This window comes from Patiria miniata, unplaced genomic scaffold (genome assembly GCF_015706575.1).
Source record: "Patiria miniata isolate m_02_andy unplaced genomic scaffold, ASM1570657v1 HiC_scaffold_18, whole genome shotgun sequence".
Classification (NCBI taxonomy): domain Eukaryota; kingdom Metazoa; phylum Echinodermata; class Asteroidea; order Valvatida; family Asterinidae; genus Patiria; species Patiria miniata.
This window is the reverse complement of record NW_024037056.1, coordinates 2,262,348-2,277,093: the sequence shown is the minus strand read 5'-3', so window position 1 is coordinate 2,277,093 and position 14,746 is coordinate 2,262,348. Positions and strand designations below refer to the sequence as shown.

The following is a 14,746-nucleotide window of genomic DNA, read 5'->3' as shown; positions in this document are numbered from 1 at the left end:
ACTGCAACGGCTCAGTGAACGCCGTGGTTTTGCTATGGCTGTTGTGAATCCGTTTCATAATTGGCTTGATTCTGCACTTGGAAGCGAAAAAACCCACAACTGTGGTTTGTAACTGGTGTGGTGACAATCTGCTGAAAGGCAGTGAACCACTTTCAGGTACCAAGTTGTGAAAATGTCCGATAAAAGTAAGATGTAGAAATTGCTGTCTGTGATCCTGTATGTTAAACGTATGTTAAATTGTGTCGTTATGGAATGCGTGTGAACCGTGTTTAGGAAGTGAGCCTATCTCAGTGTACACAATACAGTAAACGACTTCTGCAAAAACAATTTCACTTTTCATTTGGTAGACAAATAGATTGTTCCTGGTCACAGAGAGGCAACTGAGGAGACAGACAACGGAAGTAAAGTGTCTTGCCCAAGAACACAAGCGCCATATTCCCCTTTTAAGGTTTGTACTGATGTAAACTGCACAAGTTGGGCACTGCAATCAATGGACCATGGTGCTTGACAGACTCCATTACAGTTTTAGTGAATTAGGGGGGAGGGGGTTGTGGTGGTGGGGGAAGGGGAGGGGGTGGGTGGGTGGGGAGGGGAAGGGTGGGGGCGGAGGGGGTGGGGGCGGAGGGTGTGGGGGGGTTCCTACCTTCCTTTCCTATCCTCCATCTCCAGCGTGTAGTTCTGTATCCGGACGTCCACCGGCGACTTAACGCTGTCCCCCCACTTGAGCTTGAGGCTCTGGTGGCTGTACAGGACGCACTCCAGGCGCGGCGGGTCCGGGGGAAGCGCTTTGGTGGTGACTTTGAGGGAGGCACTGTAGGGGCCCACGCCGATGCTGTTGACTGCCTGGATGCGTATCCTGGGGTGAAAAAAAAAGAGTGAGCGTCATGAGATTCAAACCTCTCGTTATGGATTGTTAATAGATTCTGAATGGAATGAAATTGACTGAATTTGCCTTTTATAATAAAATTCAACTTTTAAGGGTGAAAAAAATATGGGATTTTAAAAAATATGACAAAATATTAGAAATCCTTTACACATTTTCACTGATTTCAATTGTGTACAGGTTTTATGGTTTATTTTTTAAAACTCTGTCCAACATTTTCAGTTGTCATCCACTAGTACTATATAATCATTCTAATTATAGTTTGGGGGGCTAATCATCCTTACTCGCAGCTGAGAAGCTAAATTGCGAAGGACATGGCTACAACGTGGTCGAACGGAAGGCATAAAGGTGCCTTAGGTAGCCGCCATATGACCCATGTCTAACCACGGAGCACTGCCAGAGGACCTAAAGTTCTGTAGATATAGGACTTTGAATAATGCCCCTTTAATATGACGTCACATGACATGTGATGACATCATCATGACGTCACTTCAATTTTCATCTATAACAAGTCACGGTCTAGTTGGTACTTTGGTACTTGGTTGGTTCTTCTCCTAAGTACTTCGCAGGGGAGTATTAACAGGAGGCCAGAAACACCGGGGCAAACCCTTTCTCTTAGCGGTAAGTGTTGCTGGGTTCTTTACGTGCATTGCATTACACAACACACGGGACCTACAGCTTTACGTCCCAACCGAAGGACGAAGCAATGATGGTTAAGTGCCTTGCTTAAGGGCACAAGTGTCCGGGCCCGGGCTTCGAACTCACGCCACTGTGCTCTTTACCGCTAGGCCATGACACTCCAACGTACTTCGCCTCAAGACATGTTATATGTGCGTGTATCAAGTCTAAGTACGCCAATGTTGAACCTCCGTAGGACATTTTGCAGCGCAGTCACAGCTGTGACAAGTGACCTTAACATATTGGTGAATTGTCGTCCCTACCTGTACTTTGTGTTAGGCTGCAGCATCTCCAGGCAGTGCTCGGTCACGTTGCCCTGCACCGAGATGACGGGCTTCTCCCCGATGTCGATGTTGTAGGACAGGATCTCCGAGCCGCAGCAGTTGGGCTCGGTCCACCGGATCAGCAAGGACTCCGAGGTGGAGGAGAGGAGGCGGAGCGAGGCCACGGCCTCGGGGGAGGACGGGGGCGACTCGTAGGTGGCCACGTCGCTGAAGGGACCGGGGCCGGCCGAGTTGATGGCCTGGACGCGAAGGTAGTAGAAGGTGGCCGGCTGGAGGAATTTGAGCTCGCAGGAGGGGGCGAAACCGTTATAGACCTGAAGGCGAAGAAATGAAATATCGCAGTTAAAAATGGGAATTCACATGTAATTTTCGATCACAAGACAGCACAAGACCATCGCAAGTCAATCGCAAGACATCCAGTCCTTAGTCAATTCACAAGCTCTTCAAAGAGATCCATATGCCGCCAAAGCACTCACCGTTGAGAAGGAGCCGTTTTCCGAGGCCCGCTCCAGCCGGTACTCGTGCACCTCGGCCCCATTGCAGCAGGGCTTGCACCACGAGACGTAGGCCACGCTGCTGGTGGACCGGCTGCTGACGGCCAGGTCCGTGGGGCTGTCTGGTGGGCCCGCTGCTGTCATCACGTGGAGAGGTTCTGACAAGGGGCCGCCCTACGGAAGAGAAAATAACACAAACACAAACTTGAACTATTAACGCTCCAAGTCTCCAACACTTCAAGAACAGGTTTCTCAGCACTGTAAGAAAACTGAATTCCCTGATAATTTCTTTGAGAAATTTCCAAACTTCCATGAGAAATATATTCAGTTTAACGAGGTTGCTGTGAACTCAAGATGTGGCGTAGCACAGCCAATTGGTATTGTCTGGAGAGGTGTGTAATATTCACACTGCATAAACACTAAAAAACCACCATAGTCAGTCAGTCAATGGACGCAACTTGGACACATGGCGCAAGACGCACATACGCCAAACTTGGGACGACGTTTCCCTTCTGGGCTATCAAATTCCTTGATTTTTGGTGTTTTTCCCAAATTCCTTAAGTTTTTCCTGACTGGAAAAATGGAAACTCATTTTCAAGATTTTCCCTTACAAGTGAAGATGTCTTACCACTCCACCACCGAGCTTGCCGGTGTCGGCTGGCTTGTTGGAATCTGATATACCAGAGGGAACTGCAACCAACGTTTCACTAGTTGTAATTTGCGTCATCTTAATCAAATTTGCATTACTTAGAATCAAAGTTTCATCTTATGCAAGTGATTTTGACCCGTATTGAGTGGGTATCCAACGTACAGTTAATCCCTTGCAATTGCTCACCCCGATTCTATTGAAGGCGCGTAGCCGGAAGTTGTACGGCCTGCCCGGCAGCAGGGCGTTGACGGTGCACTCCGTGATGGACGTGCCCGCCCGGTGGACCTCCTTTGGTGTGTCGTCAGCTGCGGCGGACATCTCTAGCGCGTACTCCTGCAAGGTAGTGCCCCCGTGGTACTCTGGCGAACCTGGAGGGTTGGGATCAATAGAGGGAGGCAGAGTAATTAATACTGATCGGACTTTAGGGGTGGGTATTACTACTGGGGATGCGCGGCACTTTCAGCTTAAAGCCGGCTTCAGGTCGACCTTGCGAGGACACAGATCAGTCGGCGACTGACTTTTCAGGATCAAGCTGCATCTGAGCTACGACCGTCGGGAACAACTCAGTCGCCGACCTTGTGCAACCTGAGTGTAACTGCGATGTTATTAAACCGATCGGCGTCAGTCGGCACTCAAAAAAATCAACAGTCGCAAGAGTAGACAAAATTCAACTTCTGCGACATGTTCAGCGACCATCACGTGATTTTTCAGTTTTGTGACCTGAGCATTATTTTTCTGCTTGATGCCACCGGTTCCGTCGTGGCGCAAGCAAATCGCGGGTCGACCTGAGGCCGGCTTTAAATACTGTAACACACAATCTTCTGGTGTAAACACCTTAAAAACATTAAACAATCGTTAAGTTATGACAAGTTATGTCAGCGAATTGCGAATGACTTACTCCATCTAAGGTTGACGGACGTCGCCCTCGGCTTGCCATGTAACCTCGGTGGTAGGCACTGCCCTGGACAAACTGGCAACGTTGTGACACTACAGATATCGGAAAACTGCGACCAGATACAAAAAAAAGATGAATATAAAACTGTGCAGTAAGTCAGCGTTACGGTTAAAGTTTCCAAAGCTTTAAAATGAATGTCACAGATGTCACTGTACTATCCTCTAACTGTTACATCCTGTGACAATGTGACACTGTGATATCCGTGACATTAATTGGAAGCTACACTTCACTTCTTGTTGACGTCATGGAACAGATTATACCTATGCTTTAAAGTTTTGTGTTCATTGATTCTGGGAAAACCAAGGAAAAAATGTAGTTATTGTAGTCGGGTGCCGTGACTCTACTTTAGACTAACCGTAGCCATTTATAAACGTTGCGGAATTGTCAGGTCAGGGAACCAGACTAGTGGCTTGCACCCATTACCAGATGTGTAATCGATTGCAAACAAATGTGAACTAACTAAATGTGGTAAATTGGGGGCAGTATTTGAAAACAGTCTGTTTTTTTCCCAACAATTGTCGTACGACCATTGTTGGAAATTGATACATAAATTCCCCTTTTCTTGAAAATGACAGCACATTAGCATGCCATGATTTCACAGGATGCTTGAGACTATTATTGGCTTACAGTCAGGTAAGGTATTTCATAATAATTTGGTAGTTTTGTTTTTTGATGTTTACAAACGTTGCATATTACCTTTAAATTCACATACGTCACTGTACAATCTAATTGTTTGGAGTTAGGATTAATGGCCAAAACGGGCACAACACTAAAAACTAAGTGACAACTTTGTCCACTTTTCCCTTCATAAAAAAATCATAGACGAGTTCTACTAAACGGCAAAGTAAAAGCCTACAGGCATGCAAGCATGTCGTGTAGCACTTCTCCCCAAAGAAGGTCCAGGTTGAAAAGAATGTCTAGTCTTGTTACATACGAACATTAAGTGAAGGAACCCACTTCTTCCGAAAGGTAGTCAAACTTTCGCGAAATTAGCGGGATGAGCCGAACAGCTGGAGTTGTTTTTGAAGGCATTCTTTAATGTGTTCAGAGGGGGTTCTTCTTCTATTTGTTTTTTATCTTTTGTGGGGAAAGCAAAATGATTGATCGTCGTGACCTTGCAAGGGGCTGTGTTAGTTTCCCCGCTTCTGGCCGTCAGCCAGCCAAAAAAAAGGACAAGATATGCTTCTGTGGAGTCAACAACAAGATTCGCTTCTGAACGCTGCTGAGACGTACATTATTCAGAGCGAGTCATCGTCACTTCCCGTGCAACATGTACGTCTCCCCTTCACTTTTCTACCCCTTCGGCTTCCCTAGTTCAAGGTTAGTTTATAAAATTATCTTATCTAACTGGGGGGGGGGGGAGATACATGTGCAGCTTTAATCTGTCCTAACTTGGAGAACAATGTATCAAATCATTTTCATTCAAACTGTTTTTAATTTCTACTTTAGAAATCCATAAAAAAAAACATTCTTTCAACTTATTATTTTTAATAAAAACTTATTATTTTGATACATTTGCCAAGTAAAGGGCGTCTTTAAAAAGATACATTATTCTTTTGTGGAACATGTCTGCTGTGTCTGGACATACTACAATGATGCATCTTTTGAAACAGATGTCCTGAGATTTTAGTGGAAGTGAAACGAGAGAACATACCAATTGTATGATGAAAAGGTATGTCTTAGAAACAATATGCAGAAGACAATGTAGTATAACGTAGAACATGTACAAGTGCAGATAGGCAGATCTTCCATATTTCAATATCTTACCGGACTGTCGCCCCCTCTACTCGAGCACTGGACCCTCAGTCTGTACGTGTGGCCTGGCTCGAGGCTGTCTTGGTTGAACTCCCTCTCTAAGCCCTCGTAGACCGACACAAACGGTTCATCTGAGGAGGGAAGTAATACAGAACCTAACAATTACATATAAAACCTCATGGTTTACCAACACTGACTCTCTTAACTTGAGGTTGAACTGCCTCTCCAAGTTTTATTGTGAACAACACAAACGGTTCATCTGAGGAGGGAAGTAATACAGAACCTCACAATTACATATAAAACCTCATGGTTTACCAACACTGACTCTCTTAGCTTGAGGTTGAACTGCCTCTCCAAGTTTTATTGTGAACAAGACAAATGGGTTCATCTGAGGAGGAAAGTAATACAGAACCTCACTACTGCCTATAAAACCTCATATAAAACCTCAAGTTTACAAAACCTCACACATTTACCAACACTGATTTTTTTAACTTGAGGTTAAACTACCTCTTGAAGTTATTTTGATGCTAGACAAATCGTTCATATCAGAAGGGAAGTAATATAGAACCTCACCATAGCATATAAAACATGAACATGTAAAACCTCATGGTTACATGTAAAACCACAGGGTAACATATAAAACCTCACATGTTTACCGAAACTGACTTTATTAACCTGAGGTTGAACTACCTCAACAAGTTAGTGTGAACTAAAGAAAAACATTTATCCGAGGAAGAAAATAATCAAAAACCTCATAATTATATAAAACCTCACAACTATGAGTCTATTAACCCCCACATCTTTACCAAATCTAACACTTTTAATGGCACATGTTTGAGAGTGAACTTCTCTCCAGGCCCTCAAAGACTGACACAAATGGTTTATCTGAGGATGCACGTAATACAGAACCTCACTATTATAAATAAAATCTCATCTGAAACCTCATGGTTACGAACCTCGCATCACTACCCAAGCACCAACAATATCATTTTTTCATTCTTGAGGTTAAAAAAAAAATTTCCAAGCCATTATTACCGATACCAATGGCATACCTGCTGAAAAAATCGACTAGCACCAAACGCAAAACCTCAAAACTACACACAAACCTCACTGTTTCACTGTTGTATAAAGTTTCTATAAACCTCACACAAATCTCACTGCTAACTTACTTGTTCCGCTGCTCATTTCTAAACAATACGATGTAACGTCTGATCCCCCAGCATCTTTCGGTGGATCTGCATGAGGTTAAAATATATATATCACAAAACCTGAAGTTGAAAACCTCTAATTTTGTCGGACAAACAAATCATGTTATTTAAGACTTTTGCTATTCTTTGGGAAAAATTGAAGTATGAACCGAAGAGATGTCAGATATTCCTGTTTAATAAAAAAAAGCTTTTTTTTATAGTCAAACTGGTTTTGCTTGGTCTGGTGTTGCTTTTGCCCAAGTGCTAAGGAAATTGACCCAAGGGTGGGGGTGGGGGTTTGGGTGGAAATGGGGTTTGGGTGGGGTTGGGAATGGGGATTTGGGTGGGGTTGGGGATGGGGCTATGGGTGGGGATGGGGCCGGGGGGTTATGGGTTGGGGTTACTGGTAGGATAGGGGTGGGATTTGGGGGCAGGGGTGTGGGAATTGGGGTGGGGGATGGGGGTAGAAGGGGGTGGGGGAGTTCGGAGTAGCTTACCCCATGAGACTTTGAAGCCTGTGGAGTGCACTTTGCCCTTGAGTGATAGTTTGCAAGGCGCTCGCGGCGTATCAGGCAGAGTACGGAAGGCCACCACTCCACTCAATCGACTGTTTCCCTCTTCATTAAAGGCACATAACTGCAAACAAAAATAAGGAAACATTGGTTGACTCTAACTCATCCAGGTACATGTAGCATTCCCTCTACCTTGACTGGCAGTGGGCACTTCCTAATGCCACTATGGTGGTAAATGTTGCCTCTAAAGCCCTTTTCACACTAGACAAATCTCGGGGTTGACGCAGGGTTGACACAGGGTTGAAAACATGCATCGTTTCACACTTGAAGAATTTCAACCCTGCGTCAACCCTGCGTCAACCCAGAGATTGATTTCGCCCCGGGTTGAACTCAACCCTGCTCCAGACCAGGGTTGAGATTTTCAACCCGGGTTGAAATTCTTGCCAGGGTTCAAAACAGTAGTAACTGAGCATGATAAGTTTGATTTGCATGAAACAAGTGTGAAACGATCAACAACTCAACCCGGGCCGGCACTGGGTTCGCCTAGGGTTGAGTTTAACCCAGGTTGAGAGGCTCTAGTGTGAAAAGGGCTTAACAGTCCACGGACGTAGTCCAGTCTATCGCAAGTCCATCCCAAGTCCTCCAGTCCCCATTTAACTCCCAAGCTATTCAAATGAGCTTTGACAAAGGCATTCCTTTGTCACTGTTCATCCACCGTTTCTTGTGACTGGACTAGTAAATGGACTCGTAAACTTCGGAGTTCAAGAAGTTGCTAAGAGCACATGGAATATCTGCTAAGCGCTTACACAGCCTACCGGGCCCAACACTGTGCAACGTGTACTTCATCTTCGTCTGGATGCATGGCAACAGGCCAAACTTGGCCCACGACGCCATGGGGTGCAGAGTGCGTTCAGTTCTGTCCAGGTTGGATAGCCGCCTACTGCTTGTGACAACGTGCTTCCTGATTTTTTTGCTTAAATAGCTCGTTAAATTTGATAGACAGTTATCTCCTGCTTAGCGATATCGCTTACCCTGAATTTAAACTCTGAATTCCTGGCAAGGTTTTTGCATTGGTGATTCGTCTCCTCTCCTCGATATACAATCTGGAAGCCATACCTCTGCAAAATAAATAAATAAATAAATAAAAAAATTACAAATTTCAAAAAGTAAAAAAAGCATACCAAGGAGAAATAGTTTGAAACAAAATTTTATGCCACGTTCGACTTGGCTATCGCTATGGCTTGGAAATAACACACTGGTCTATGGGAAGTGGCTACGGCTACATGTGTGTGGCTACATGTGTGTGGCTACATGTGTGGCTACATGGGTGTGGCTACATGTGTGTGGCTACATGGGTGTAAACTCCAAGCCGTAAGCCAAGGAATTCGGACGTAACCTTGTAGCCATTTACACCAATAAGCCATCTGCGAGTGACCTATACCCTTTGAGATTTAAATTTGAAAAACATCTGGTACACCAACTTGCTCAGAATGCTTGGCACATTTTAACTTTGAATTCTCCAGACCAAAGACACTGTTGCTAATCACATGATTCGGGGCAAGCTCTTGCATAGTTACGTAAGAGACGCTCAGCACCAATACATTGTTCACAATGGGTGAGAATGGCACAAAGACACCAGACCATGCCGGAGCTGGGGGTTGCTAGCATAAGGCTTGCCCCGAATCACGTGATATAGTAACAGTCTCTTTGGTCTGGAGAATGCAAAGTTGAAACGTGCAAAGCATTGGATTAAGTCAGCGTTCCAGATTTTATTCAAAGTTAACTCGCAAATGGCTTATTGACAAAGTCACTCCAATTATCGATTTTCAAATTCACAGTGAAATACATAATAGGTTGGAACCATACAAAGCATTATACATTTTTTTAGGGGTTTTGTTTTTGTTTTTGTTTTTGTTTGTTTTTCACTGGTAACCCACCTTCATCTCGTCCTCCATCTCCAATATATACCCATGGATCTCCCCGGTACTCTTCTCCCACTCCAGGTGCAAGCTGTGGGCGGTGGCCTCCCTCAGCGTGGCCGGCTCGGGCTGGTTGGGGGCGCTGCCCGACGAGTAGTAACTGACCTCGGGACTGAAGTCGCTGTACGAAACGGGAAAAAAAAAAGTGGTTACGATCACGGTTGCGTACCTGTTTTTCACCGTAAGTGGCTAGGGTTCAACCTCAGAAGGGTCAGGCCTACTAATATAAGAAAAAAATGTTGTTCTTGTAGCCTGGTTCCTTGACCCTACTCCAGACGAAACGGAGACTATCTGGCTGGCACCCGTTCACGGATGTGTAACCAATTGCCCACAAAATGTGGACTTACTAAATTTGGTAAACTGAGGGCAGTATTAAAAAAAAGTCATGTTTTCCAACAATGGTTGGCTAACCATCATTGGAAATTGATACAAAAATTCCACTTTTCTTGAATATGACAGCACACCAGGTGCCATGATTTCACAGGATGCTTGAGACTATTATCCACTTACAGCCAAGTAAGGTTTTTCAAAATAATTTGGTAATTTTATTTTTTGATGTTTGCAAATGTTGTATATTACCTTTAACCCTAAGGCCAAAAAAAAAAAGTCTCCGGTTTCTGGTATGCGCGCATGTCGCCGTAGCCATGCGCGTCGGCAAACTGAACAAGTTTTTTTTTCAATGAAAGATGATGTCTCAAAACCGCCAAACTCACTGGTTTGACTGGAATCCTGCTGCTGCACAATTTTAACGTATTTTTGGATGGGGTTATGATCGCGAATAAGCTTTATGTGGCCTCTCTGGACTCCCATATATTTGCACTAAGTTTAGTCGGTCACCATTTGCAGTCATCAGCCAACATTTGAGACAAAAAAAATCAGGTAAAAAAAAAAAAAAAGCCGCGTCGCCCCACCACTTTTTGGGCAAGCTCCATACCAGAAACCGGAGACTTTTTTTTTTTTGGCCTAACGTCCTGACCATTACTTTGGGACAAAGAACTCGGTACTAAAGAATACTATGACTGTTGTGCACACTTATATACTGAAGTAGTTCATACCACAGTTTACCAGTAGAAGTACATGTATTTAGTAGCTTTAGGCGCGGTTAGGGTAAAAAGACAGTCAAAGACAATCTCATGCCGCGAAGAGGGTTTTTTTCAGCATGTCGACATGATGGTTTTCTTTTTATATTTTGATGTCTAAAAAAAGGAATTTTCTTAATGGTCCTCTTCCTAACAGAACTGGAATTTTCTTACTGATGCCTGGGCACATGGAAGCTGAGTAATTTTACGCAGGAAAGGACAGGGGGAAAAAAAACATGACGGCTTCCAATCCATTACAGGAAGAGACATCGCATGCAACATTAGCCAAAGCAATGTCTGCTCTGAATGTGAAACATACTGTAAGAATTTGGAGTGGAATTTGAGCTTCCTAGCTTTGGCCTATATGATCACTTACTGAGATTGCTTCAAGTTTTGTGTATTTACGTTTTTGGCTTTTTGGTTTTGTCATGAAACTTGGTGGGTGCATAGAATATGACGCTAGCGTGCCAAGCCCAAAGTGATAATAATAATAATAATAATAGTACCCGAGTCTTATTTAGCGCACGTATCTACCAACAATTAGGTACTCAAGGCGCTGGAAATTATGTATATTGGTAGGAGGTAAATGAAGTTTTATGAGAAATATGAGACCCGTTATGTAGCACCTTATAAGGGTTTACAAGGTGCTGCGGCGCATATTGCAGCCACTGCCAGAAATAAATCACCGGAGGAAAAGTTACATGCCTGTACATCAGATAAGACTTGAAACTTTGCACATACAAGGACCATGGAAAATGTTTCCCAATTTTGACATCATGATGATGCATAGAATACAACGCCAGTATGCAATGTCCAAAGAGATGTCATGATGGCATCATGGTTCGACTTTTCATGGATGCCACATATGACATTATCTAAAATCAGATAGACTTGAAACTTTGCACATATAAAGACCATGAAATGTTTCCCAATATTGACATCATGATGATGTATAGAATACAACGCCAGTATGCAATGTCCAAAGTGATGTCATGATGACATCATGGTTCGACTTTTCATGATGCCAAATTTGACATTATCTTAAATCAGAAAGACTTCAAACTTTGCACATATAAAGACCACGGACAAATTGTCCCCAATATTAACATCACGATGATGTGTACTACAAGCTAGTTGCCAATTCTCACCTGGCCCCGTAGTCGTTGATGGCCTGCAAGCGGAACCTGTACAGCGTGGAGGGCTGCAGCTTGGTGACTTTGAACGTCTTGTCCGGACCCTCGTAGACGTCCACGAAACTGCCTGAGCCAGTCCCCTGAACGATCAAATAAAACACACCTTCAAATTTATAGATTTCTTAAGCTGGGCAAGAGTTCTTTGTGTAATATGGAAATTATGAGGATGTGATACAAAAAGAACATGTACAATGAAATAATTTTTCTCTTATTTTTTTTTTTTGGCCAAATCCAATTTTGTTTTTACTTGTACGACACTTTGACTAGTGAAAGTTTAACCACAATCACTTCTGTTTCCCCTTTTATTGTATGCTTTTATTTTGCTCATTTTGAAAGAGGAAGAAGCTGGACTATTTCACATCTCACCATTTTTGCCATTTAAAGTATCATTTCTTTCATTTTGGTTATTCAATTTTAATATATTAACAAAAATGCCTTGGCCATATTCTTGTTTAACAATTAAATAATATAAAGAAACATATAATTAAAAAAAATTAAATCATTAAAATACAAAGATGGTTCTATAATTCTGGAGAGATAAATTCCTTTTCATGGAAACTTTCTCCTCATTTGCTCCTCTTTTTTCCAGCTGTTTACTCTTATGTAGTAATTGTTAAAAAAGAAAAAGAAAAAGCAGTTAATCGTTTTCATTCAGTTCATAATGATATTTGGACGCAGCAATAGGCCAATTATCTGGACTCTGCACGAGACTGTACCCAAAATGTCATAGAATTGGGGAAAATATGAAATATCGCTACATGAACATAAAGGAAAAGATCATCCCCCGCAACAAGCAAATGTCACGATATAATTTGTGTGGGAGTTGCTCGGATATGTTCACAATCAGCTTCATTACTGAATAGCCAAAACACCCTAATATTGTTTTCCAGAGCTGTGGCAAAGCACGAAAACAAACCTCTCTTCCAGGCAAAGAGTAGAACCGGAACTTGTTGTCGTCAAAATATCTCTAATCAGAGGTTGGGAGCAGGTAGGGACTGTTTGCAAAGGACTTAATGATCAACGACAAAATACTGGCAGCCTTTTTAGCAATGGAAAAACACTCAAAACTTGTTTCAAAAACAGTACAAACACCGAGCAGGAAAGTTCGTTTCCAGTCCCGTTATTGGATCAGATCGATGGAAAGGTACCTAATTTTTTTCGGAGACTTGAGCTCTTCATCTCAAAGACTTTTCAAAGCAGGAGCTTGAGACACTGTCTCGGTGTCTTTGTCAGTAACACCAGTCGACAAAGACCCCGACGGTGTCGCAAGCCCCTGCTACGAACTCTTCCACTCAAGTCCCAAAAAAGGTACCCCCACTTACACGTATTAAACCTAACCTCGCCAACTCCATCAAAATCCTTCCCCCTCCCCCCTATTTTTTTTGGATTTTGGGGGCTTGGTCCTGCAGGCCTGGTTTGACTAAATATTGATGGAGTATGATGGACTTGGGCCTGAAGGTCTGAAGCAAGGCATGCATTGGAAGCAGTGCGATTGATGGATTTTGGCGGACTTGGTCCAGTACTTGGTAAAATTAAGTAGGAGTTAGGGTTAAGTTTGAATGCCATTTTGTCAACTGTTAAAATCAACCCTCTCTCGGTTGCAAAAGTCAACGGATGTTACATCTTACGTTCTATTACACCTGCTTAACGTTAAATCACATAAACCGAGCACATGTACATGTACCGGTATTAATGGTGTCAAAAGGGTTCCTGGAAAGTGCGTCTTAACTGGGCTTTACAAAAAAGAAACAGAAATTTCTATCATCGGCAAGTACAAGTATGCCGGTGGCTTCCTGGAATGTTCACAGCTGACCGGTAGCCCGGACCACCAGGAATGACTGGAATTTCTCCCCTCTCCCTTTCCCTGACAGTTCAGGTCCGATATAAACGGGATGGGAGCACTGCTACGATGACACGCTCAGTGAGATACCCGCGTTCGGTGTCAAGCGCAGGCGGGAGAGGAAGAAGTGGTTAAGGGTGTTAACGAGATGATCTGGCCGATTATGACATGAATGTGTGCAAGGGAAGATGTATTTGAAAGAGTGCAATGTCCGACGGCAAGAAAAAATAATGAACTTTATTCCTCTGATTTATTTTTGAACGATTACCCAGTTTTTCTGTTCAAAATGAGGAAACTCCAAACCAAATTAGAGTCTGTACTCTGTACAGTGTTTTTGAATTCGGGCAATTCACAATGCAGTGTGCCACCAAGAGTTTGCCAAGGAGTTAATTTTTCCCAGTGCATTGTGGGAGATGATCGACAAATTCGCACCACGGGACATTTGAAATTGTTCATTTTTCCAGTCAGTGGTTTCGTAAGCGTATAATTCGAGTATTTGTTCGCCCTTTTCCTTTTTATTATATCAAGATGGTGTTTGTTGGGTAAGGTGGCAGAACGATTTGCCCCGATCTATAACAAATTAGCTCAAGTTGTCTACTGACACTCATTCAAATGGGCCATGTTTTGACGACAGTAAACTTGAAAAATGGACTCTCCATGGCAAACTCTTGGTGGCATACTGCATTTGTGAATCGCCTGAATTACATGTAGTAATGGAATTCATGAGAAGTAAAAAATGACGAAATCAGCGGATCCGAGGAAAAGTTACAAGCCTGTATTACCTATATCACTGACAGACTGAATGACTGACACATTGACTGACTGCCACAAGTCTAACCTTGGCCGAAAAAAAAAATGAATTCAGGAGTCCAAAATAGGGTTGGTCGGAAAGGAAAAAAGGAAGGTCCTTTACCTTGTCGCACTGAAGGAGGTAGCTGTGGATCTTGGCGCCGTTGGGCAGGGGAGGGTTCCATCGCAGACTCAACATGTTCTTGGTGCGTCCGCTCAGCCGGGGGATGAGGGGCGCGTCCGGCGGGCAGCCCCTGCTCTCAAATATGGCAGGCTGAGAGAGGGCGCCCTTGACGTTGTCCAATATTGCACACACACTGTGGCAGGCAAGAACGAACACAATTTCCGTCAAGATTTTGAAGGTCAGCCTTTATCCTTACCCACCTAAATATTTCAAAAATGTACCCCAACAAATCTGAGCAAGACAGCTTATGTTTTTAAATACCAGACTGTAGCGGGTTCATATATT

At 43.3% G+C, this 14,746-nt stretch overlaps 1 protein-coding gene across 3 annotated transcripts in view; it reads right to left on the bottom strand.

The window, feature by feature from the left end:
• The window catches only part of LOC119724169 (fibronectin type-III domain-containing protein 3A-like), a 93,696-nt gene that overhangs the window by 8,493 nt on the left and 70,457 nt on the right, over nucleotides 1–14,746 (bottom strand). For all 3 annotated transcript variants that reach the window (XM_038195102.1, XM_038195103.1, XM_038195104.1), the window contains exons 7-18: nucleotides 14,402–14,594; nucleotides 11,604–11,728; nucleotides 9,335–9,497; nucleotides 8,429–8,515; nucleotides 7,383–7,521; nucleotides 6,868–6,933; nucleotides 5,711–5,829; nucleotides 3,887–3,992; nucleotides 3,175–3,356; nucleotides 2,322–2,513; nucleotides 1,825–2,159; nucleotides 644–856 (exon numbers count right to left, since the gene is read on the bottom strand). In XM_038195102.1, coding sequence (XP_038051030.1) covers nucleotides 644–856; nucleotides 1,825–2,159; nucleotides 2,322–2,513; nucleotides 3,175–3,356; nucleotides 3,887–3,992; nucleotides 5,711–5,829; nucleotides 6,868–6,933; nucleotides 7,383–7,521; nucleotides 8,429–8,515; nucleotides 9,335–9,497; nucleotides 11,604–11,728; nucleotides 14,402–14,594 — 1,920 coding nt within the window. The remainder of the gene's footprint in view (nucleotides 1–643; nucleotides 857–1,824; nucleotides 2,160–2,321; nucleotides 2,514–3,174; nucleotides 3,357–3,886; nucleotides 3,993–5,710; nucleotides 5,830–6,867; nucleotides 6,934–7,382; nucleotides 7,522–8,428; nucleotides 8,516–9,334; nucleotides 9,498–11,603; nucleotides 11,729–14,401; nucleotides 14,595–14,746) is intronic.